Here is a 23,861-nt window from a genome sequence, read left to right on the forward strand (position 1 = left end):
ACTTAAAGTAAAATAAAAGACATCAATCAAAAAAAAAGAAAAAGAAATTAAAGAACAACAAAAAAAACAGGGCTTATGTTTAATTATGTAAGTGTTATCCAGTTAATCCGGTTTACCATCTGGTTTGTTTTCCTTCATTGCATCGTAGTTTATATATCTTTTCTTAATACTTATAATCTTATTGTTGTTGTTGTTGTTGTTGTTATGTCGTTAATTTCAAAGTAACTAGAGCGAGAGAGAGGTTTTGATTTCACAAACATTAATATTAATGTTCATAAATAAAATATACAATTATACTGTATATTTAGTTATTTACACATGAAGGTAAAGAATTCTTATTTACTAATTGCTTCGATTTCACAAAATCATAAAACAATTAAAACTGATTACACAGCCATATACACAAATCGCCCAATATTGAAACAAATCACTGGTCATATTCCTCCATTTAATTACTGTGAATTTTTTCGAAAACAAATTAAGAAGTATATTTTATAATTATTTATTAAGAATGTTAATGTTCTCAACTTGGTATTACGTTTGATTATAGAAACAAATATTTCAATTTGATGATGTGGCACTATATATGTACAGGTGTGATGATAACGATGATGATTATATAAATATGTACATTTGACTATATATATATGAGACCAAAGTATACCAACTCTCTTCAAACAAAGATCCGTATAAACTTATATTGGACGAGAGAGAAAATGGCAGTCGAAGAGGTCGGAGACGACTACACAAAAGATGGAACAGTTGATCTTCGAGGCAATCGTGTCCGAAGATCTCAAAGTGGCCGTTGGAAAGCTTGCTCCTTCGTCGTTGGTATGTATCACTTTTACGTTTATGTTTTTGTTTTCTCTAATTTCAGATATGTTTGTAAGTATTTAATTAAGATTTAACTGGAATTTGAAATGTTAATATGATTATAGTGTACGAGGTGTTTGAACGGATGGCTTATTACGGGATATCAAGCAACCTAGTGATATACATGACAACCATATTGCACCAAGGAACGGTCAAGTCGTCGAACAATGTGACCAATTGGGTTGGGACTAGTTGGCTCACTCCAATCTTGGGTGCTTATGTTGCCGATGCTCATCTTGGTCGATACATCACCTTTGTCATCTCTTCCGTAATTTATTTATTGGTAAGTATACTTTTCATATTTTTAATAATTAAAAATGTTAGTTGATTGGATGATTTTTAATTCGAAATCAGTGGTAGCAAAAAAACTACAATGAGCAATATAAATGGCGTTCAAGTTTATAGGTAGTAGATCAAACCTTACAAAAAGATTTGGAGATAAATACTACATTTTGTTTTTAAGAATCTCATTTACAGTTGTGATCAGTACGCGTGCGTAGAAGGTAGAACTCAAAATGTGAATCCAAGTCATGTTCCCATTAAACTAGACGTGCATGCATGACAAAAGTTGAAGATTGAATCATGGTATTTATTTAATTTTGCTTTAACAAAACTAATTTATGAAGTTTGACTAAAATTAAATTTCAACTTTAAATGATCTTCACTGTTAAAGTATTGATTAAAAAACATTACATGCGCTAAAATGAGGCATTACTCTTAAAGTATGTTAAACAAAGATCATTTAAAACATAGAGACGCGTCTCTACTTTAATAATCTTCACTGTTTAAAAAACATAGAGACGCGTCAAAATGATGATTTTTATAATTCATTTAGTTAGTGTGGGCAGTCATAAACTTTTATCATAACAGTTCTTATGGCATAACAGGGAATGGCATTACTGACGTTATCAGTATCTTTACCGCAACTTAAACCACCAAAATGCTCGACGGCTAATGTTGAAGACTGCCAAAAAGCTTCTGTTTTACAATTAGCTGTATTCTTTGGAGCGTTATACACATTAGCGATCGGTACGGGTGGTACAAAACCGAACATTTCGACAATAGGAGCTGATCAGTTTGATGAATTCGACCCAAAGGAGAAGATTCATAAGCATTCATTCTTCAATTGGTGGATGTTTAGTATCTTCTTTGGTACTTTCTTTGCCACAACTGTTCTTGTCTATATTCAAGATAACGTGGGTTGGGGGTTAGGTTATGGTCTTTCAACTTTGGGCCTTGCGTTTTCCATTTTCATATTCTTGTTGGGAACTCCTTTATACCGCCATAAACTCCCTATGGGAAGCCCATTTACTAAGATGGCTAGAGTCATCGTGGCTTCACTTCGCAAAGCCCGTACACCTATGTCGTATGGTTCGACTCGCTTGCATGAGCTTCCGCCATCGGAATATGCAAGCAAAGGGGCTTTCCCAATCCATTCTACTCCAAGTCTAAGGTAATGAATGATTTGGTTTACGTTTTTAGATTCTTGGTTAATTTATTTCTTGTATATCATATGTATATTGTGTTGCAGATTCTTAAATCGAGCTTCACTCAAAACCGAATCAACCAATAAATGGAGTCTCTGCACTATCACAGAAGTCGAAGAAACAAAACAGATGCTTAAAATGTTACCTGTTCTCTTCGTAACATTTGTCCCAAGCATGATGCTTGCTCAAATTATGACTCTGTTCATCAAACAAGGAACCACCCTCGACCGTCGTCTCACGAGCAACTTCAGCATCCCTCCTGCAAGTCTCTTAGGCTTCACAACATTCTCAATGCTTGTCTTCATAGTCATATACGACCGTTTCTTTGTTAAACTCACAAGACGATTCACGGGAAATCCAAGAGGTATCACATTGCTTCAGCGAATGGGAATCGGTATGGTCCTTCACATCATAATCATGATCATCGCGTCCATAACCGAACGGTTTAGGCTCAAGGTCGCTGCTGAACACGGGCTAAACCATCAGACGGTTGTACCGATTCCTTTGTCAATTTTCTTGCTGCTTCCACAGTATGTGCTAATGGGTTTGGCTGATTCTTTCATAGAAATAGCAAAGCTAGAGTTTTTCTACGATCAAGCACCAGAGAGCATGAAAAGCCTCGGGACATCATACACGACCACAAGTATGGCAGTCGGGAATTTCATGAGCAGTTTTATCCTTTCGTCAGTGTCTCAGATAACAAAGAATCAGGGGAGAGGATGGATTCTAAACAACTTGAATGAGTCTAGGCTGGATAAGTATTACATGTTCTTCGCAGTACTTAACCTGGTTAACTTCCTCCTCTTCTTGGTTGCGATTAGATTTTATGAGTACAGAGCTGATGTTACAGACTCAGCAGAACATAAGGAACCAAGAATGATAGATAACAACAATGAGTAAGGAAAGACACTCTATAAATTTGGTTGTAATATATGTATTGATTGGAACCAATTAAGCAAAGCCTTAATCCACTTACAAACCATCATGATACACTGTTATTTTGTTATGTTTCTCTATCAGACGCTGAGAAACCACAAAAGTTTGTTCTTAGTGAAGTCCTCAGATAGATATTACAACATAAGGCAGACAACTCTAAAACGACTTACAGTACATGGTTTTCGATTAAAGACTCGTCTCAGAAGTTATACTTCCTTTTGACAGCGACACGGTCATCTTCATCATCCTCTTCTTCCTCTTCCTCCTCTTCTTCTTCTTCTACTTCCTCTTCTTCTTCTTGCCCGACATCATCTTCTGCAGTATTAACCCTCTCGCACTCATCGATCCATTCGCTATAACTGCATTCATTTTGGAACAAACCATTAGAAAAAGTAAGGGTGAAACAAAAGCGAAAACATAACGTTGTAAATAGTTGTATACTTACATGTCTATAGCTTCAGTCAAAGCTACACAAGAACAAAAAAAAAAAAACAGAACAGAAAAAGAATGATCAGATATGTAAAACAAACAGAACCCGTATGCTATATTGACTTAAACAATTTCGAAAGATCGAAAAAAAGAAACCTGTGATAGTAGTACTAAAGCTTTCTTCACAGATTCTACAAGTTGCGACACCAATCAGATGCTTCATATCACTGAAAAAAACAACAACAAAACAAAAGGACTCAGTGGATAAATTTTCAATTGTTTATCTTACATATTGTGATACTTTATCTTACATATTGCATTCGACACTGGACCCGTGATTGCAGAAAGGACAACTAAAGATTGTGTCAAGCTTATCCATTCTCTTCGTTGGAGCAGGCTTTGCTCTTGATTTCCTCTTTCCCATTGTTTCAGAAGCACCTTTTCCCCCACAAAACAATCGAATCAAAACAAACACACACATCAATAACCTCACTATACTTAAACACAAAAATCAATACTTTTTTTTTGTAATGATCAATTACTAGATTGAGAAAAAGCATTCAACTTCAAAGAAATCTCAGTAATTCGCTAAAAAAAATCAATACTTTTTCGTAATGATCAATTACTAGATTGAGAAAAGTATTCAACTTTAAAGAAATCTCAATAATTTGACAATTACCAGATAATCAGAAATTGGGGATCTTGAAACCCTAAATACAGAAACTATCTCAGAACAAAGATGGGATTCGCAACAGATTTAACTTCAGTATGAACAGATCGACATCATAGAAGTGCGAATTGATTAGAATAATCGAGTTTACCAGGCGATGAGGGTTGATTTGCTTATGAAGATTGCGGAGGAGACGGCTGTAAGCGGTGGCGATAGATATGTAAACAACACGACGGCGAGAGATTGATGTTCGTTTGTTTGTTTTGTAGGAATTAAGTAAAGGCTTAATTTTTAGACGCTTTTTAAAAGTTGAGAATAATGGGCTTATTTTCTAAGGCCCGTATACTTTTTTTTTTGTGTGTGGACAAAATGGGCCGTATACATAATAGTAATACAGCATCGTTATCAAAACATTATGCTCCTGTCAAATCAATTGATATGATTTTGATGATACCTATAAGAAATAATTCATTTTAAAATTTAGTGTTTTTAACCATAATCGCATTATACTAATTTACGTGTATATATGTATATATATTTTTTTAATTACCCAAAAAGGAAAATTACATATGTTAATGCACATTTAGATTTTGACATAAATAAAAATGATTTTGACTCAGTTACCATGGATTTAAACCCATAAACCATGAATATGTTATGTAACTTTTTTGTTGGATTAAATATAATAACCACGTAAAGGTATAAATTTTTAATTGCTTGATGAGAATATTAAATATATTTTTACTTATTTTATTAATTTTAGCGCATGTAATGTTTTTTAATCAGTACTTTAAGAGTAATGCCTCTTTGTTTCAACATTTCTCATATTGTTTCACTTTTGCTAACTTTTCTACTGATAGAGTAAGGAAGAGTCATGTGTATGTGGAACACATTAGAAATATTTTTACGATTCTAAAAGTATGTAAAGGTGGTTTTTAATGGCACACAAGTTTGAGACTCAAATCGAACTAGTATTTTGTCTTAATTAGCTTTGGTAATCAGATCCTAGTGGTTAAGTGACCCTGTTTTATTAAATAGACACTAAGTATAAACATGTGGAATCGTTTAAAACTTAATATACGCAAAATTGATCATTTTCATATTAAAATCTAGAAAGGGTATCATAGTGGCTCCATACTAATATTCCAATTCGTTTTATGATAACTTTGGTATTTTTTTTTGGTTAATAACTTTGGTGATTTGTGTGATACTGATTATGATAATTAATGGAAAATAATCATTTTGGAAAATAGTAATCTCTTTATCAGTCGTTAAGACTTGAGAGTTTCAAAACAAACAATCTCTTCATGTCTTGGGTTTTTTGTTTGTTTGTTATAGTTGTCATGATAAATGGTAGTGTGCATACTTTTTTCTTAATTTATATATTTTCTTGCTATATTTAGACCGTTCTTTGATTTTTTCTTAACGGCGTTGGTGTCAAAGCTTCTGACAAATAACTTGACTAGTTGCTTGAAATTGTTTGATCAGGATTTCCATAAAGAGTTAAAGAGTATAGCTCAGGAATTGTATAGATTGAACTTTAGAAAATAAAGTATTTATATTAAGCATCATAATAATGTTCATAGACTGACCAAGGGAAATAGGTTTCCCTGAGTCGACACAAGATTAATTAGAGATATCTATAATAAACAGCATCAACACGATTATTTAATAACTAAAGATAGTAATATGATTTGGATGCTGCGCAATGTTTCTTTTGTAACTCTCTCGCTCTCTACTCGATGTTGAAATTGAAGTCGTGCCTGTCCCATCCACCATTAGTGTCCATGAACCTCTCAAAGAACATCACTTCCCTAGTGTGCTTAACCACCAGTGCTGTCGTACTTGTTGTTCCATAGCGTTGCATGTCCAACTAAACCAAATTAAATAGACTAAAATTACAGTAGATGTTTGGTGAGGATCATATATAGAAACGTTGAATTAGATGATCAACAACTCATACATTTCCAGAAGGATGTTCATCCATAGTTTCAAGACACACCGCGTCTCTTTCTCCCTCAGTATCATACATAAACTTTCCAGCAATGTCCCTTAGAGGTGGTAGTGGATTGTTTCCCAAATTAACAATCATCTGGCTAAATAAGCCGCTCAGGCGTAAATCCTGCATAATAATACCAAGAGGTCAGGTCTCAATTTAGAAAATTAATTTAAAAAAAACAGAGGATCTACTCTGTTACAAGACACTAGTTAATATAAATTACCCTGGGAGATTCAGTGGAATCGAGACCCTCGTAAGAAGAAAGTGTATGCACACCAAACGTAACGTTTTCGATTACGACATTAGACTTGTCTGCCTCGGGTTTCCTGATATGAACCATTGAATTTGAAGTCATGTCCGCGACGATAAGACTATAGACCAGTCTTTCATTACTATGCTGTTCATGCTGTTTTACTATCTCGGCAAACTGCTGTGGACTCATGTCTCCCTGTCCGTGATCGGAGAGTTTTAAATATATATTAAAAAATGAATTAGGAGAAGAAAAGTGAGAAAACATTAGAAAAAAAAAAAAAAAAAAAATACAAAACCTTCAAGAAATGAAGAGGATACAACTCCGAGCCGGAGTTAGCCTTAACGCGGTCTAACAACAAGGATGTATTCACGAGAAAAGCGACTCGGCCTCGTTTAGAAGTGCCAAACCACGTCCCTTTGTTATATATGCATTGACCACTCAAGATCTGGCCATTTCTATTCCACGATGCCTTACTTATGACCCTATTCATACAAAGAAAAAAAAAAAAAAAAACATTTATCAACAAAACTTATCCAACAAGTCACCAACAATGTCTGAATGTAATCATAGTAAGAAACGTAAACTTGCCTGTTTCCCCAATTGTCTCTGTTCATCAGCAGCATCAGTTGGTTGTTGCCTCCCTCAGCCCAATTGAATGCTACGATCCCCATTTTTTTTGTTTTTGAAAGAATGAATATAGAAAGTTTTGTTTTAGCTATTTGAATCTCTTGCTCTGTGTTGTTCTAGCTTGTTGTGATATTTTTGTGTTGTGATACCGTCTCTGTTTATATAGGCGAGAGATGATGATCTCTGCTTTGCTTTCTCATCTCATCTTCCAACCACTCCACGCGCTTAAGACCTAGATTTAGCCAATTTTGGGAATAACTTTTGCTGTTTTCTGTCTTCATCATATTCTCTCCTCCATTCACTACAACAAAACAGGTCATTTGCCACTCCTACTATAATTGTTCTTTAGTCGCAAATAAGGGTTTTGCGACTCCTTCGCGACTCTTCCTGATGGTCGCAAAAAAACGATCGCAAAATATGTTGGTCGCAACATGGTCGCTTATTTGCAACTGATTACGGACTCTTTTATATAGTCGTATATTTGCGACGAAACTGTGACTAGAGTTGGTAGTTGTACATTTCCGACTAAACCGCAACGAAATCTACTTAGGGACAATTTTGTGACTATATATAACAGTCCTATGTTTACGACCGTTTTGGGATTAACGGTAGAGTCTGGGTTTAGCGACTGATTAAGGACGACCTATTAGTCCCAAAAGGGTTGCAAAGTCTGTTTTTAGTTTAGTAGCAGTTGAGTCGCAAATTAGTCTTTTATTATTTGCGACTATGTTAAGACTCTGTTTTTGTAGTCGCTAAGGAGTTCGTGTTTAGTAACTATTGTGCCACTACTTTGTGAATTGGTTTAGTCACAAAATAGTCACATTATTTGAATTGGTTTAGTCACAAAATAGTAACATTATTTGAATTGGTTTAGTCACTAAATAGTCACATTATTTGAATTGGTTTAGTCACTAAATAATCACATTTTTTTAATTGGTTTAGTCACAAATACGTTTTAGCAATCCTAAATCTGATTAATTTCGGAATTTCAAATGCTAATAATCAAAAGGAATGATGATTTAAAGTACCACACAAGCAAACTTATCATCCTAAACAAAAAGATCATCCTAAACATCCAAGAAACAGTATTCAAAAGCAAGTTCATACATAGAGAAAAGGGGAATTAGAAGTTTAGTTGGAAGAAGTATTAGAGGTAGGGGAATTGGCATCTGGTGTTGTGCTTCCATCGGTGGGTTGTGCAGCTGGACTGGAGGCTGGTGTGGTGCCTCCATCGATGGGTTGTGCAGTGGTTGTAGGCGCCGTAGCTGGTTGGAAGGTTGCAGGAGTAGAAACCGTAAATTCTGAGTATTCAAGAATTTTTTCAGAGATGAAGAGGACAAGCTTGTTGATCACAGCTTGATACTTTCGGTGTTCCTGATCACGTCGTGCATTCTCAGACTCATGTTCAGATATCTTGCGCGGAAGTTGATCTTGAAGCTCCGCAAGAGTTGCTGCAGAAGAGCTCGCATAACTCTCTTTCCTTTTTCCTTTCCTTAGTGTCTCAGCAAGTGATCCAAGGCCAAATGGGTTACCTTTGGTATCTGTTTGAGTACACTAAACCAAAAGATAAACATTCGGTAATCAGCACAAACCAGAAAACCAAATGCAGAATCAACATCAAATATTCTAGGTTCCTAAGCATAGTGAGTTAAACAATTTTAAGAAAACCAGGATACTGTTAATCTAAGAATCAACATCAATCATCATTCACATTAAGAAACCAAAATTGACAAAGAAAAATCACACATAAAAGACATAAACGAATTACCTGAAGGAAGATTTCATTTCTTTCTTCAAGGGAAAGAGTTCGATGTGTTGAACTCTCTGAACCATCTGGACCATCATCGTCCGTTTCAGTTTGTCTCTCTTCTATGGTCTTCTCATAGGTCTCAGCAACTTGTTTGGCTTTTTGATCCACAAATGATCCATCGGGCCGAGTGTGTTTTAAGAAACACTTCGACCAGTGATACAGGACGCCCCAGCTCTTCCTCCTACAATGATAGTGAAACACATTAAATGATGGAAATTTTAGAAAAACTTTGAGGTGAAGTTGATGGAAAGAGTAGTGTTACCATTTCTTGATGAATTTGTACATATGATTTCTGACCAGCTAAGTGTTTGTGCACTCCAAGGCCTCCACGGTCCAAGTTTCTGCAATGTGAAGCATTCTCACTCCTCTCAATGGCATCAGGGGTGTTCCAATATTCGCACATGATAGGCCATAATTTATCACCAATCCATGGTGGTTGTACACCACTCCTCCTAGCTTGACTGACAATGCCTTTCATCCTGTTCTTTGCTATCTTCAAGAAACCTTCTTTAACGAGCTCAGTAATCCCGATATCCCAATTATATTCCGCTACAATAACACAAAACAGTTTAGTTAGCAAATTGACCAATTCATATATATATATATATAGTTAATTGTTTAAAGCATTGTCAAAACTATAATTTGACTTACCGCAAATGTCCTGAAGTATCGCTCTTGAATGCGTTGTGGAGTAACCTTCCAACTGTAGTAAGGCCCATCAAACTTTCTCCTTAAGATTCCAGCAATGACTCGAGAAAGCTTTCCTTTGTGCCGGTTAAACCTGTTACATTAACTGAGTAAGTCTACTTGAAAATATGAACCAATAACCTATTGAAACTATTGTTGAATATCAAATAACAACCAATTAGTGAACCGCAAACTAGTGAACACATTCATGGTTTCAGTTTCTATTTTTTGCAAAACCGAGTTTGAAATTTGACATACACTTATAGACACTTAAAGCGGTTTAGACTTAAAGCAAAGACAATTTAAACTAAACTTACAAAAGGAGAGTTTTTATACCATAACGTTTCGACTAATAGTTTGCGGTTTGGTAGATGTTCTCGACCTGGAAGAGCTAGCAAACCATCCAACAGTTCTTGGTAGTAATCGACATTTGGATTAGGGTTTTGCTGCTCTTTGGTAGAGGCACTTGTTGAGGAATCAGAGGCGGGGTAAGTATCCTCCGCGGTGGAGGTGGAGGTGTACTCGACTCTGGATTTGTCCTCGACGGTGGAATTCTTCTCGATGGTGGATCTGTAGTCGGCGATGGACTCCTTATCGTCGTTGGATTTGTATTCGGCGGAAACTGTGAAGGACGGCTCTGATGTGAATGGCTTCCAGACTGAGTCGCAGAGTGTGTCGGTTCAGAAGGGTTCGACGAATGAGAAGAGGATCTAGGGTTAGCAGTGAAGATTCGGACACCGGTGGCTGTTCTGGCACCGCGACCTCTGGAAGAAATCTTACCCTTAGGAGGCATTAGATCGAGAAAGAGGAAAACGATTGAGAGAGAGGAAAGTGAGGGTTGAGAGAAATCGATTGAAGATTGAGAGAGAAGGAGAAATCGATTTAGAGAAGGAAAAAGATTTAGGGAAAGGGGAGGATTGAGGATAGATTTCTCCGATTTGTTTGAGAGAGAACTGATAGATGTTTGTGAGAGTAAACCCTAGAGGGAAGACGAAGAAAAAGAAATATCGATGTTAAGTGTTTGTGAGAGTGAAGAAAAGAAATATCGTTTAAGTGTTTGCTTAGTTATTAACGAAATTGAGTCGCTAAGTAGTCGCAAATGAATCGCAGATTAATTGACTTTGGGGAAAAAAAACGCGAAACCAAATGATTCTCAAATTTCAGTAAATTTGTGGTGGGAACATAAACCGCCAAAATACCAAATTGTTACTCTTTTGTGACTATTTGAGAATAGTAGCAATCCAAAAGTTTGATTTTCACACATTATGATCTGATTTGCAGCATAAATCACTCATCTTAGTAATAAAAAATATATACAATAGGAAGAGTTAGTAAAGCTTAGGTTTTAAAACACAATATTTACATTTATGTAAAGATCTACACATTGTACCATTGGTAACATGTATTAGTTAAGATAGGTTTGGAACATATGCATGTTTGTATTGTAAACATTGAAATTTAAACCTTGAAAAAGTATTAGTGAATAGATTCAAGCAAATACAAGGATAAATGTATAACTAAGGATGAAAATATATCTCAAATATGATATTTGAGATACAAAAATATCAAGAGTGGGAAAAACGTCGTAGAGTAGTGGCTAATTCAGGTGTTAGTCGCTAAGTCATCGGAAACTAGTGGCAAAGTAGTCTCAAATTGTTACTCTCTTGTGACTATTTGAGAATAGTAGCAACCCAAAAGTTTGATTTTCACACATTATGATCTGATTTGCAGCATAAATCACTCATCTTAGTAGTAAAAAGTATATACAATAGGAAGAGTTAGTAAAGCTTAGGTTTTAAAACACAGTATTTACATTTATGTAAAGATCTACACATTATACCATTGGTAACATGTATTAGTTAAGATAGGTTTGGAACATATGCATGTTTGTATTGTAAACATTGAAATTTAAACCTTGAAAAAGTATTAGTGAATAGATTCAAGCAAATACAAGGATAAATGTATAACTAAGGATGAAAATATATCTCAAATATGATATTTGAGATACAAAAATATCAAGAGTGGGGAAAACGTCGTAGAGTAGTGGCTAATTCAGGTGTTAGTCGCTAAGTCATCGGAAACTAGTGGCAAAGTAGTCTCAAATTGTTACTCTTTTGTGACTATTTGAGAATAGTCGCAAACTGTTACTCTTTTGTGACTGTGTTTTTAATGATGGATATTAATCTTGCTCACTAATCGAACTGGAGGCCTTTGATTTTCAGAGTAGATGTACGGTACCAAATTGCCAGATTAATCAATCAAGTAAAGGTTACGATAATTTAAATAAGTGTCAAACTAAAAATATTTATTTTATTGTACATGACACAAAGAGACAATATTTTACAAATTAAACCTCAAACACATTTAGTCTTCATATGCAAGTTCTTCATCTTCATCTTCATCATCAGATGTTGACAAGTTACATTGAAATTCGTCTTCTCCTTCAGCATCTTCGATCTCAAAATCGATTGGTTCATCTTGATGACTCTCGTCTACTAAACTCTCAATGATGATTTCTTCAACCAAAGTCGGAGTGACATCAATAACAGTTTGTTGCAATATAACCAAGTCATTTTCGTTAAACTTCCCTTCAACAACATTCCTCGGATTGACTTTGCACACTGTAAGCCACGATTTACGAGATCGTTTAGTGTATGGATATGATAGATAACACACTTGATCAGCCTGAGAACCTGTATAAAGAAACTTTAAATTTAAATTAATATATATTTAATAATCCGTATACGTACTTAGGTAAATTGAATATTTAGTGGAAGAAATTTAACCTAAAATAAATGGTTCGTAATTTCGGTATTTTCTTGATGGTAGCACATCTACAATGCCTCCGTTTGTCATGCGAATACCTTTGCCAACCGTTGGATCAAACCAATCACAATAGAAAAGTGTGATCTTTAGGTTAATAATGCCAGGATACTCGAGCTCGATTATGTTTTCCACGGTCCCATAAAAATCATCTTCTATAGATGCTTCAGAATAATTTTGGCCTCGGACACATACCCCATAATTCATTGTCTTTTTGGTCTGCCCGTGTTCCCGCGTGTGAAACATGTAACCTCTTGTAAAATACATGGGCCACGACTTGACTTTGTTTTCTGGACCTTCAACCACTTCATGAACCCAAGGAGGAATACTTTGAACACGGCTCATTGTATACACCTACATAACAAAAAAAATTATAAATAAGTGAGTTGAACCCATTCAGTAAAATATTTGTTTTATAATAATTTATTTACATATTGGCGAACCCAATCGCTAAAATCTTCATCTCTTTTCGATGTGACTTGATCATCGGTGAGTTCCGATATTCATTCCGTATTTGAGCGTCTAACACACTATTTTTCCAACATATATAAGACAATTAATCCATAAGATATATTGAAGATAAATCGCTATAAAAATAAATCAGAAATATATACCTCTCAAGGGGACGAAAGTAGTCACAATTCCGCAAAACATATGCATGTGCGCATTTATGATCTTTGTCAGATAGCCAAAACTCTGTAATTTGGCCACTAGGACGACCGACTTGAGTGAATATATCCGGTATGGGTACTGGATACACAAGAACTTCTCCCGCATCATATCGCAATGACCTGAATAATATATAAAAGTTTAGTTAGCTTTTCATTTTAGTTTAAAATACCCTTATATATTCTTACTGTAAGTATGAAATACCTCCTTCTACTAGCTGTAGAAATGTTTGAAGCAAAGTAGTGTTCTGAGAAGTAAGATATATCATCATTAATATATGATTGAACGATTGAACCCGCTGGATATCTTTTGTTCTTCGCCTTCCCTTTCAAACGTTTAAAAAACCTTTCGAAGGGATACATCCACCTATATTGAACTGGACCACCAAGTTCGGCTTCATATGGTAGGTGTACAGGGAGGTGCTCCATGACATCAAAGAACGAAGGTGGGAATATTTTCTCTAAATTGCACAAAATCATCACAATATTCACTTTCACCAATTGGACATGACTTAGCTCCAACGATCGACTACTTAATTCACGGAAAAATGATCCGATCCCTACAATAAATGAAATCATTAATTAACTTGACATATATATAAAATTAAATTGCCATATATATATATATATATATCAAATTTTTACCTGATATTGCAAGATGGACGTTACGTGGTAACAACTCTACAAACACAAATGGAAGCAATCGTTCCATAAAGACATGGCAATCGTGGCTTTTCATTCCTGAAAACTTCCCATCCTTGATGTCTGCACAACTAGCTAAATCAGCTACATACCCATCTGGAAATTTAACATCTTCTTTGACCCATTGAAGTAGGCTTTTTTTTCCTTTCACACTCAATCTCCAAATAGGAAAAGGAGCTGTCCCACGAGCATCAACATGTAATTGACTTCGATCACAAAATCTTGCAACATCCAAGCAGGATCTCACATTGTCTTTTGATCTGTCTTTCACATTCATAACAGTGTACATGAGATTATCGAGAATATTCTTCTCAATATGCATCACATCAAGATTATGTCGTAAGTTAAGATCGGTCCAATACGGGAGCTTCCACAAGATGCTTTCTTTGTGCCAATTATGCCAACTTCCATAGCCATCCACTTTATTTTCATGCCCATTTCCTCTGCAGTCAGAAGTCTTTGGCGGCTCGACATTTCTTATACGCTCATGTAAGACCTGTTCACCCGTCAAATCTTGCGGTGGATAGTCGTTCAATGCGTATTTACCTTTGAGAAAGTGTTTTTTATCCTTTCGCATTGGATGATTAGCAGGAAGAAATCTCCTGTGGCAATCAAACCAACATGTCTTCCTACCAACTGGCAATTGAAATGCATTTGTATCGTCCATACAAATTGGGCAAGCTAATCTTCCGTGTGTTGTCCATCCTGACAACATGCCATATGCTGGGAAATCGCTGATAGTCCACAAAAGGACAGCTTTAAGGTTGAAATTTTGATCTAAGGACACATCATATGCCTCCACTCCATTATACCATAACTCTGTTAACTCATCGACCAATGGTTGGAGAAAAACGTCAAGACTAGCTCATGGATGATTCGTTCCTGAATTCAAAATCGTCAGAAACAAATACTCCGTGTTCATGCACATCCCAGGAGGCAAGTTGTATGGAGTCAATATCACTGGCCATAACGAATGGTGTTTCGACATCCCAAAAGGATTGAAACCATCTTTACATAATCCAAGATAAACATTGCGCGGTTCTGCTGCAAATGAGGGATGCAATTGCTGAAAATTCTTCCACTCAGCCGCATTTAAAGGATGACACATTAATCCCTCCTCAGAGCTGTGCTCAGCGTGCCATCTCATAAAAGCTGCAGTCTTCTCAGATTAGTACATTCTCTTCAGCCTTTCCGCAATGGGTAAATACCACATCTTACTGAACGGTATTCTTGTTCTTCCTTCACTAGCCTTATACCTTGGTTTGCCGCAGAACTTGCAATGCTCCAACTTCTCATCATCTTTCCAAAAGAGCATACAGTTATCTATACATACATCATATGTACGACACGGTAATCCTAGCTTTCGCATCAAAGTCTCTGTCTCATAGTATGAACCGGTTGCCTGATTACCCTCTGGTAAATACACCGTAAACAGTCCTGTCCATGAATCCATACAATTTTCAGACAAATTGTAGTCGACCTTATTGTTCATGAACCGAGCTGCCAACGATAACTGCGACTGCCCTTCCCGACATCCATCATACAATGGAGTGTTTGCAGCAGCTAACATATCATAAAACCATTTTGCTTCTTGGGTGGGTTGTTCATGAACATGATCATTTCCACTTTCATGTTCATGATACTCGTTATATGGTACAGAACCATGAAATGCATCATTCACCATCCCAGCATATACATTCTCCCCAGCATATACATTTTCCCCATCAAATCCTATTGGTTCACTAGCACTAGCATAATCTGTATTATTAGCATAATGTCTACTAGTTCCTTCCCCAACAACATCATAATCTTCACCATGTTCATACCATACATAATAGTTAGGCGTAAATCCTCTACTTAGCAAATGACTAGAAACTGAGACATCTTTCAACGACTTCGAATTCCCACATACTACACAAGGGCAGTAAAACCTACCTCTGCTATTTTGTGCATGGCTACTAGCAAAAGCGATGAACTCTTCCACACCCGCCGAATAATCCAATGAGATATGATTAGTGAATGGATCGATCCGGTTGTACATCCATGCTCTTGATTGATTGTTCCACATTGTTTTTTTTTTCTTTTTTTTTTTTAATCTTTTTTTTTTCTTTGTTCTTTCCTTCTTCTCTCGTTTTTTTTTTCTTTGATGTCGATGTGAATTAGGGAAGAAGTGTGGTTGCATATATATAGGTGATATTTTGCCACTCTTTTGCGACTAATTCAGAAAGAGTCACAAAATATCAGTACACTAACCCACATTGATCACGTTTTTTTGCCGACATGGAGCGACTCTTTTGTGACTAATTCAGAAAGAGTCACAAAATATTAGTACACTAAGCCACCTTGATCACGTTTTTTGCCGACATGGAGCGACTCTTTTGCGACTGTTTTTCATGGAGTCCCAAAAGTTGGGTAAATCTACCTTTCACATTCTCAACGTTTTTTGCCGACATGCCGCTACTACTTTGCGACTAAATGATACTCGAAAACATTGTTGCAAATTGTCGCCATATTGCGACTAATTTGCGACGACTCTTACGGACCAGATAGGCAGTTGCAAAGTGGTCACAAAATGTATCTTTTTTGTGACGAAATAATTTCAGTCACAAAAGAATACGTATTCAGTCGCTAAATTGAGACGAATTTGCGTCTGTTTTGTTTAGTCGTTAATAAGCGACGCTTTTTCTTCCATTTTTCCCGTAGTCGTTAATCAGTAGTAAAACAATCACAAAATCGTTGCAAATATTTGCGACTATTTAATCAGTCACAAATGGTAGTCCCAAAATGCCTGTTTTCTTGTAGTGATTGAGTAACCAGGAGCTGTGTTGTGTTAATGCATTTTTACTTTTACAGATACATGTGAATGTGAAACGAAATAAAGTGGTTTCTTGTAGAAGAAATTTGCTAATGTAAGTAATATGGAAGATGAAGAGTTTCAACATTTCCAAAACTATTCCACTTTTACTCTCTTAGCTTTTTGGCTGTTAGAGATTGAGTGATTGACGAATCATGTGTACGGTGGAACGATCAAGAATTATTATTAGTTTTTTACTATACTAAGAATTTACAACAAGTGGGTTTCTTGTATCACAGAAGTTTTAAGAACTCAAATCCAAACTTATATTTCGTCTTATCTAACTTTGGTGGTAGTTCGATTCTAGCGCTAATTGTGTAAGGAGGAGTCATGTGTATGTGCAAGTGCAACAATTTAGAATTACTTTTTTTTTTACTAATTTGAGAGAAATTGAAACGAAGACGTTAACGAAAATCACAATGGAGATAATGAGGTGCACTCAAGTTAAACTACCAAGATAAACAAACCATCAAAACTACAATCAAATTTTAGATATAGATTTGAACCGAAATTGTTCTAAAACTGAAACAGTATTAAAACCAAATCAAATGGTATTTCATTTTCCAATTGGTTTATATTATCCAAATGTCGAAAACCAAAACCGGATTAGGTAATCCGATACTTTACTTACTAAATGCTTTGTTTTTCCCTATTTACGTATAGTACAAAAAAATATTATAAGTGCCTACTGGAGCCATGGGAGGAGCTAGATATAGTTGTGTAGGATATTACGTGTCACACAACGTTCGAGGATTTTGAATAGTGGCTCGAGGATCTTCGTAGATTAATCTTTGGTACCACCAAGCTCGTGATCATGCGTGATGCATGCATTCTCCTTGCCTCCTTGGTAACAAATCTGATCTTGACCATCGCCGCGAGAAGTATCAATGGAGGAAGCAAATGTCTTGAGAAAGAGAAATTTTTATTCATTGAAACAGCAGCTCTTTGATGCCACCAACGTCGAAGAAAGTTTTCACAAATGTTTTAGGCCTCAGATCTACAATAATGTCAAGAATCTGTTATCTGTGTGTGAACTGTGATGATCTCCTCCTCTTCCATTTAGGTCACATGTACAACTATATATATATTCAAATTATGATAATCAATTTATGTAACATATTTTTTATTTTTGAGAAATAGAATTAGAAATTTCTGTTTGCTTTTCCAATTTCCACACAAAAAAAAAAAAAAAAAAAAAAAAAATCATTTTGGACCGTAAATTGTTAAAGCAACATCCTGCATTACTGAAATAAAACCGTTGTCGTATTGACCGTTTACAACAAAACGAGTTAATGACGGTTCGATCTAATAAGGTCACACGTAGTTATAGTACAGCGCGAAACAGAGGAATAAAAATCAAAATCACACTCAAACACAAAAGAATCCCTAAAAATCCACAGGTGGCTAAGCTTTTTAGGGTTTTCGTCGTCACTGAGAAAAGAGAGGACGAGAGATCCTCCACTAATTTCAAAAAAAAAAGCTAATCACTTTTATTCGTTTTAGCGAATCAATTCGTTTTCTGGGTTCAAGTATCAAATTCTTCTGTGGTTTCGTTTCTTGATTTGTGGTTTCTCTCTTAATTTTGAAACGATGGGAAGAGGCAAGTTCAAGGGTAAACCTACCGGCCAACGCCGATTCTCCAGTGCTGCTGATATTCGTAAGTTATGAATCGTTCTCTTTGATATTTGTAATCTTTTAGTTATGAATCGTTCTCTTTGATTTATTTTTTTAAGTTCGATTTGATTCAATCTTCATTTCTTTTTTTTTTTGGGAGTTTTGGTATTTGCCCTAATTGGTTTTGCTTTGATTTTTGCCCTTTTTGGAATCGTGAGATTGTTTTAATTCGTTTCGTTGAATTGAATTAGTTGATATGCGTAAGGATTGGTAATATTTTCGATTTTTGATTGTTCTGCTGCTCAAGTCCTGTAGATTTATATGAGTTTGATGATCATTGAGTTCTTATCATTTTGCTCATGCCTTTGTGACTGGTGGAGGCTCGTTTGCTAGATTTATCCTTATCAGATGCTTTGCCTTTGTTTGTATAATGAAGCTTTTAAATTGGATGAGTTCATTGACTGGTTCCAGATTGTTTCTTGTTTGAACAAGTGATGTATAAAATTTTCTGGCTAGGATGGTGTATTGGTCTATGATCATAGGATTTTCATTAGAAGCGTTCAGTTTCGTGTAATCTGGTCCAGTTTTGGGTTTTCTGAAGCTGTAAAATTGAGAGATGTGTGGATCAATATTAGAGTTTTAAACTTATTCTTCTCTGTGTGTTTTGTAGTTGCTGGCACATCTGCTGCACGTCCTCGATCATTCAAACAGGTATTTTTGTGGTTTTCTTTTACCTCTATGATACTTTTGTTGATGTGTATGTCTGGGGGGTGAATCATTTGTCCTTTTTAATGACATTATCAGAAAGAAGCTGAATACGAAGAAGATGTTGAAAACGAGTCAGAAGAGGAATCTGAAGAAGAGTCCGAAGATGATGCTGATGTGAGTGAAAATCCTCCATGTTATTTGTTATGCGGCCTCATCTATTTTCTTTGTTGTACAATTCATCTTTACTTTGTATGTAAATATCAGGTGAAGAAGAAAGGAACTGAAGCGGTTATCGAGGTTGATAACCCTAACAGAGTAAGACCAAAGACCTTAAAAGCAAGAGACCTCGATGTAAGTCATCTATTTAGTAGTCAGTCAGTTTCTGTAAATCTGTAATGTATGTTTGTCTTTGACTCTTTGTAACTAAAGATTTTCTTTCTGTTCTTGCCATTTGTTAGGCTAGTAAAACTACTGAACTCTCAAGGCGTGAAAGGTCTATTACTAAGCTCTCTATCATTCAACAATTCTTGTTCAGGAACCATCTAAATATTATTGTCTTGAAATTATTTATGTAGAGAGGAGCTAGAGAAGCAACGAGCTCATGAGCGATACATGAGGCTGCAAGAGCAAGGCAAGACCGATCAAGCAAGGAAGGATTTGGGTAAACAACAAGAAATCTCTTGTTCTCTCAGTTACCTCTTCTCTACGCTTCTAAATGGGCTTATTGATTATCTTGTGTTTGTACAGATCGTTTGGCTCTGATTCGCCAACAGAGAGAAGAAGCTGCCAAGAAGCGAGAAGAGGAAAAAGCCGGTATAAACCACTGAAACACCTTTTACATTTGTGATGCTTTTGTTTCACAAACTGAAACTTTTCTGATCTTGTAATGTTTTGTGGTTCATTGCAGCAAGAGACGCTAAGAAAGTCGAAGGGCGCAAATGAGAGTTCCGTTGTAATCACTCAAAAGATCTACCTACTATGCCATTAAGTTGTGTTGTTTTTACATTTCTTCCGTTGATAAAAAGATAATGCTTCTGTTATTCTACTAAGGATTCTTGTTATCTCTCGATCTTTCAATACATTTTTAAGTTCGGTTTTAAAAGGGAATCAATGGCCAACCCTAGCCATTATTAAATTTAGTAAAGATTTGGATGTAGTTAATTCATTAATGAATTTATCCTGATCGTAGCATTGATCTGGAGAAGTCTCTATTAATTTAACTAGCAAAAAAAACAAAAACTCGTGTTATGGAAAATTAGTAACGGCGACGTATCGATAAGTAAAGGTTGAAGTTTCTCGGTAAATGAGTTTTTTTTTCTACCCGACGGCGACTCTCTCTCGATTCTCGTCTCTTTCTGTGTGTCTCCTCCGGTAAGTGTTTCTCGATTCTTTTCTTTCTCTGTTGGATTCTTATAGTTTGGTTGGGTTTGTTACGGATTCTCACTTCGATTATTGAACACTGAACATAATTTTTTCAGTAACTTTTTAGGGTTAAGAGTCATTGTTGCCTGAGGAAGCTATCAGCGTTTGTTTGGTTTTGTTATGTTTATGTCAAAACTTGAAACCATGCCTTATACTTGAGACTTGAGAGCTATAGTTAGGTCTTGTTTTAGTCTTCCTGTTGCTCTGATTGTGTTCTTCTCTGATTGTGGATTTGTGAATGTCTTGTTCTGGTTGTTGATTCTGAACCAGGGATAAGTAATCGAAGATGATGAATGAGCTGTTTCTACAATCTGTTAAAGACTGTGCTGGCATCTGTCATCCTGATTGCGAACGAGCAAGCAAGGAGCGAGAAGATTACGGTAACTTATCTAGAGCAACTTAGTCTTCATGTGCTTCTTTCTGTTTGTCAAAGAATCTAGAGCAACTCACTTTTTCATCTGTTTTTTTTTTTTGGTCTTTGCAGATGCATCTGAACATGCAGCTATGGTAGCGGTGAATCTGATAAGCTCTGCACGGGTTATCCTCAAGCTCGACTCTAAGTATACTGAGTACTCAGCTCAGTATTTGGTGGATAACGCTGGCAAGGAAGACGAGCATGGAGAAATGGATCAGCAAAGCTCTGAGTTCACTATCGAAAACATTCTTCGGTATATGGTGGAAATGTTTGGATCGAGAAGGAAGATAGGCAGAGAGAAATTGATCAAGAACGCCGTCAGCTCACTGTCAAAGACTGCCTTGACTGTGCTTTCAAAAATGGGTTGCCTAGAAGAGAACATTGGGGACATTTGGGATGCACGTTTAAGGCTCCTCCATTTGGTTGTCACTTTCCTCGCGTCCCCATGAAAGGAGAAGTAATTGAGGCTGAGAATTTGGATGAAGCAGTGAAGCTGTTGATGGACCAACCAGTTGGAGCAAGACTGCATGTGTTCAGTCCAGACATTGAGAGTGTTGGAGAGGTAAAGTCTTGTTAGTGAAATTTTAAAGTTTTCAGAGATTAACAATGACAAAGATTTTGATCTAATCTTGTTCAATTTTTGTGTGGTGGTAGGGAATTTATGAAGGTCCGTCAGGTGATGGAACACGATATGTTGGACTTAGAGATGTGATGATAGTTGCTGTGAAGATGATCGAGGGAGACCTTGTTTTGACTGTGAAGCTATGCTACAAGAAGAAGACTTCGTTTGTGAAAGTGTGTGGGAGACGTATGTTTCAGCTTAATGGTAATGACGAGTCTCAGGTCAAAGAGCCAACATGTCTGCTTGTTGACTTCTGTGCCCTGCGCTTATCTATCAACTAAAACAAGTGCTGTGATCTTGGTAAGTATCTGGAGAACTTTATGCTAGTTGTGGAACTTTGTTTGTTGGTTCCGATATTAAGAATGTTTCTATTTGACTTATTATCTGTTGAAGTATCTTGAAAACGCTATGTATGTTTGTTTGTTGTCTGTTATTAAGATTGTTTTATAAGAATTTTTATCTGTGTTTTAAAAAGTTATGGCTACTTTCTAAAGAAAAAAATCAGAATCCTTATCCTTTTCGTAGCGACATTTATATGTGTGCGTGTTTTTGGTTCAAAGACGGTCTTATCGTGCAGTGAGTCACCATGATTTTAACAAACAATAGATACAATCGAAGATATCATTTTGTAACTATGGATACAATTTCTTCGAAAAGATTGGAAAACTGAGAAGAATGCTAAAAGATGCGACAGATAAGATTTTTTTTCACCTGAGACGGTGCATTTTCTTGAGTCAAACATTTGAAACATATTGCCGAATTCTATGATCCACAAATGGTTGGATGAACTAATGTTTTGTTGATTGAGACAAATTACTGGTTTTATCCTATATTTATGATTTTAAGTTCATGGACTCTCGTGTAACAGTCAGTTTGGAATTAACCTGTGTTTGGATTTTGGATTAGTGTTCAAAATCTCGTGTTTAGGTCGGCTCGTAGCTAAATTAGTTTCTTATTGGGAAAATGTCTAAAAAATATGATTTATTTAATATTTGTCAGAGAAAAAAACTTTTTTTGTTGCGAAAAAAATAATCAAACAAATTTAAAGGTAATAAAAAAATATATGAACTATCCTGATTTTCCGATTTACCGTACAACGGTTTTAACGACATTAACGTATTCATAAACATCTTTATAATTACAATCTTATGGAGAAGTTTCATTACTACCATAGCTATAATTATAACAAATTTCTTCTCTTTAGATATCTTGTCTTTATATTCAATTTTTATTTTCTATTAGAAATTTAAAAAAAAAGGAATAAGAAGTTAACAGTGTTTTGGATAACACCTAAAATAAAATAAAATGTATATACACCTAAAATATATATTTAATGGTAAATATTGATCTAAAGTCATCATCCATCATCACAAAATGAAGAAGCAATCTATTTCAAAAAGAAAAGGAAAAAAAAATTTTGGTCACTGATGATGCATCCTATTTCACGTGGACTTAACAGAAGAATTTTACGAAATTTTGCAATGTAAATCTAAATATTCGTCATTGTTTTACTTCTCTGATGGCCATCTATTTTGTATACATCGGGGTCGACGGATGTTGGTCATTATTTGCTTCTGAATTGTGTACGTCTGATCTTGTCATTGATGGTGTCCAATCCATTGTTCCATTCCATCTGTAGTTTTTTTGTTTATTAGTGCTTCTAACATGAACTCGTGAAGAGAGATTGAAGTAAATATTTTTGAGATGAGGATCTAAAATGAACCACTTACCGTATTGAGGCGGGGAGGTTTACACCTGAAGGATATTTGCTTAATTTGCAGTGTTGCTTTCTATCGACCTAATTCTGATTTGAGAAATGGAGCAATTGCATTTTGTATACTTTTATTTAGTGTTGAATGCAAAAGTAGACTCCATATTTGATATTCGAGAAACATAACCACTAAGGGTACTGAAATTACAGTTGACTCCCTTACGACCAAATAAAAAACAGAAGCCAAAATGACAGATGTAACCCGAGGAAGTCTGCAACAGATTTCTTAAGAAGGATTACAAATTGACGTCAACAAGAAGACATAAAAAGACGTCTACTCCTTAATTATATTTTTAAATTTTAATTAAAAAAATTATAAAAAATAATTTGATAAACCTATTGATCAAATAATTACCACATAGACTTCCTACATTGAAATAAAATAAATTTACATATAAACGAGTCAAATTAAACAAGGAAATATTGATTAGGCTAAAATTATTTGATTTAGGGTTTGCTTAAGTAGACTTCCCTATAGACTATTGGTGGTT

The 23,861-nt window shown here is 35.6% G+C and overlaps 6 protein-coding genes and 2 pseudogenes across 8 annotated transcripts; 3 read left to right on the forward strand and 5 right to left on the reverse strand.

Annotated features, from left to right (window-relative positions):
* Positions 1–655: 655 nt before the first annotated feature.
* Positions 656–3,342, forward strand: LOC104760299 (protein NRT1/ PTR FAMILY 5.3). Its single transcript, XM_010483205.2, has 4 exons — positions 656–831; positions 939–1,156; positions 1,761–2,326; positions 2,405–3,342. Exons 1-4 carry the CDS (start codon positions 717–719, stop codon positions 3,258–3,260), a joined length of 1,755 nt encoding a protein of 584 aa, XP_010481507.2. The 5' UTR covers positions 656–716; the 3' UTR covers positions 3,261–3,342.
* Positions 3,312–4,751, reverse strand: LOC104760298 (transcription elongation factor 1 homolog). Of its 2 annotated transcripts, XM_087499086.1 has the most exons (6): positions 4,547–4,712; positions 4,405–4,435; positions 4,037–4,163; positions 3,882–3,952; positions 3,742–3,763; positions 3,312–3,655 (listed from the first exon to the last, which is right to left on the reverse strand). In XM_087499086.1, the coding sequence occupies exons 3-6, from the start codon at positions 4,147–4,149 to the stop codon at positions 3,496–3,498; spliced, it is 366 nt and encodes a 121-aa protein (XP_087355212.1). In that variant the 5' UTR covers positions 4,150–4,163; positions 4,405–4,435; positions 4,547–4,712; the 3' UTR covers positions 3,312–3,495. The 2 variants fall into 2 exon arrangements, with proteins under 2 accessions (XP_087355212.1, XP_010481506.1); XM_010483204.3 differs by lacking the exon at positions 4,405–4,435 and having other exon boundaries at positions 4,547–4,751.
* A 1,183-nt stretch (positions 4,752–5,934) lies between these two features.
* On the reverse strand, positions 5,935–7,407 carry LOC104760300 (uncharacterized). The gene is made up of 5 exons (XM_010483207.3): positions 7,236–7,407; positions 6,943–7,129; positions 6,618–6,842; positions 6,359–6,517; positions 5,935–6,268 (listed from the first exon to the last, which is right to left on the reverse strand). Exons 1-5 carry the CDS (start codon positions 7,316–7,318, stop codon positions 6,131–6,133), a joined length of 792 nt encoding a protein of 263 aa, XP_010481509.2. The 5' UTR covers positions 7,319–7,407; the 3' UTR covers positions 5,935–6,130.
* A 4,728-nt stretch (positions 7,408–12,135) lies between these two features.
* On the reverse strand, positions 12,136–13,126 carry LOC147921378 (uncharacterized). Its single transcript, XM_087497655.1, has 3 exons — positions 13,026–13,126; positions 12,558–12,948; positions 12,136–12,464 (listed from the first exon to the last, which is right to left on the reverse strand). Exons 2-3 carry the CDS (start codon positions 12,937–12,939, stop codon positions 12,136–12,138), a joined length of 711 nt encoding a protein of 236 aa, XP_087353781.1. The 5' UTR covers positions 12,940–12,948; positions 13,026–13,126.
* LOC147921379 (uncharacterized) lies at positions 13,022–15,056 on the reverse strand (annotated as a pseudogene).
* Positions 15,057–15,132: 76 nt separating this feature from the next.
* LOC147921380 (uncharacterized) lies at positions 15,133–16,032 on the reverse strand. Its single transcript, XM_087497656.1, has one exon. The coding sequence runs from the start codon at positions 16,030–16,032 to the stop codon at positions 15,133–15,135; it is 900 nt and encodes a 299-aa protein (XP_087353782.1).
* Positions 16,033–18,151: 2,119 nt separating this feature from the next.
* LOC104760301 (uncharacterized) lies at positions 18,152–20,242 on the forward strand. The gene is made up of 8 exons (XM_010483208.2): positions 18,152–18,475; positions 19,103–19,143; positions 19,237–19,314; positions 19,405–19,491; positions 19,599–19,633; positions 19,716–19,801; positions 19,888–19,953; positions 20,048–20,242. The coding sequence occupies exons 1-8, from the start codon at positions 18,409–18,411 to the stop codon at positions 20,080–20,082; spliced, it is 495 nt and encodes a 164-aa protein (XP_010481510.1). The 5' UTR covers positions 18,152–18,408; the 3' UTR covers positions 20,083–20,242.
* A 134-nt stretch (positions 20,243–20,376) lies between these two features.
* On the forward strand, positions 20,377–22,052 carry LOC104760302 (protein HEAT-INDUCED TAS1 TARGET 1-like; annotated as a pseudogene). The gene is made up of 4 exons (XR_015588754.1): positions 20,377–20,511; positions 20,833–20,942; positions 21,047–21,539; positions 21,632–22,052. The product of XR_015588754.1 is annotated as a protein HEAT-INDUCED TAS1 TARGET 1-like (transcript).
* The last annotated feature ends 1,809 nt before the right edge of the window (positions 22,053–23,861 follow it).

This window comes from Camelina sativa, chromosome 18, assembly GCF_030686135.1.
Source record: "Camelina sativa cultivar CO46 ecotype springtype chromosome 18, ASM3068613v1".
NCBI lineage: Eukaryota > Viridiplantae > Streptophyta > Magnoliopsida > Brassicales > Brassicaceae > Camelina > Camelina sativa.

Coding starts and splice junctions, on each gene's coding strand:
- LOC104760299 (XM_010483205.2), top strand. CDS start 717: ATGGCAGTCGAAGAGGTCGGAGACGACTACACAAAAGATGGAACAGTT. Junction 1,157..1,760: donor CTTCCGTAATTTATTTATTG/GTAAGTATACTT, acceptor ATGGCATAACAG/GGAATGGCATTACTGACGTT. Junction 2,327..2,404: donor CATTCTACTCCAAGTCTAAG/GTAATGAATGAT, acceptor ATTGTGTTGCAG/ATTCTTAAATCGAGCTTCAC.
- LOC104760298 (XM_010483204.3), bottom strand. CDS start 4,149: ATGGGAAAGAGGAAATCAAGAGCAAAGCCTGCTCCAACGAAGAGAATG. Junction 3,764..3,881: donor CTTTAGTACTACTATCACAG/GTTTCTTTTTTT, acceptor GTTCTTGTGTAG/CTTTGACTGAAGCTATAGAC. Junction 3,656..3,741: donor TTGACTGAAGCTATAGACAT/GTAAGTATACAA, acceptor AAATGAATGCAG/TTATAGCGAATGGATCGATG.
- LOC104760300 (XM_010483207.3), bottom strand. CDS start 7,318: ATGGGGATCGTAGCATTCAATTGGGCTGAGGGAGGCAACAACCAACTG. Junction 7,130..7,235: donor AGAGACAATTGGGGAAACAG/GCAAGTTTACGT, acceptor TTGTATGAATAG/GGTCATAAGTAAGGCATCGT. Junction 6,269..6,358: donor ATGAACATCCTTCTGGAAAT/GTATGAGTTGTT, acceptor AATTTGGTTTAG/TTGGACATGCAACGCTATGG.
- LOC147921378 (XM_087497655.1), bottom strand. CDS start 12,939: ATGAGCCGTGTTCAAAGTATTCCTCCTTGGGTTCATGAAGTGGTTGAA. Junction 12,465..12,557: donor TTACGAACCATTTATTTTAG/GTTAAATTTCTT, acceptor TTCTTTATACAG/GTTCTCAGGCTGATCAAGTG.
- LOC147921380 (XM_087497656.1), bottom strand. CDS start 16,032: ATGTGGAACAATCAATCAAGAGCATGGATGTACAACCGGATCGATCCA.
- LOC104760301 (XM_010483208.2), top strand. CDS start 18,409: ATGGGAAGAGGCAAGTTCAAGGGTAAACCTACCGGCCAACGCCGATTC. Junction 18,476..19,102: donor CTCCAGTGCTGCTGATATTC/GTAAGTTATGAA, acceptor TGTGTTTTGTAG/TTGCTGGCACATCTGCTGCA. Junction 19,954..20,047: donor GCGAGAAGAGGAAAAAGCCG/GTATAAACCACT, acceptor GGTTCATTGCAG/CAAGAGACGCTAAGAAAGTC.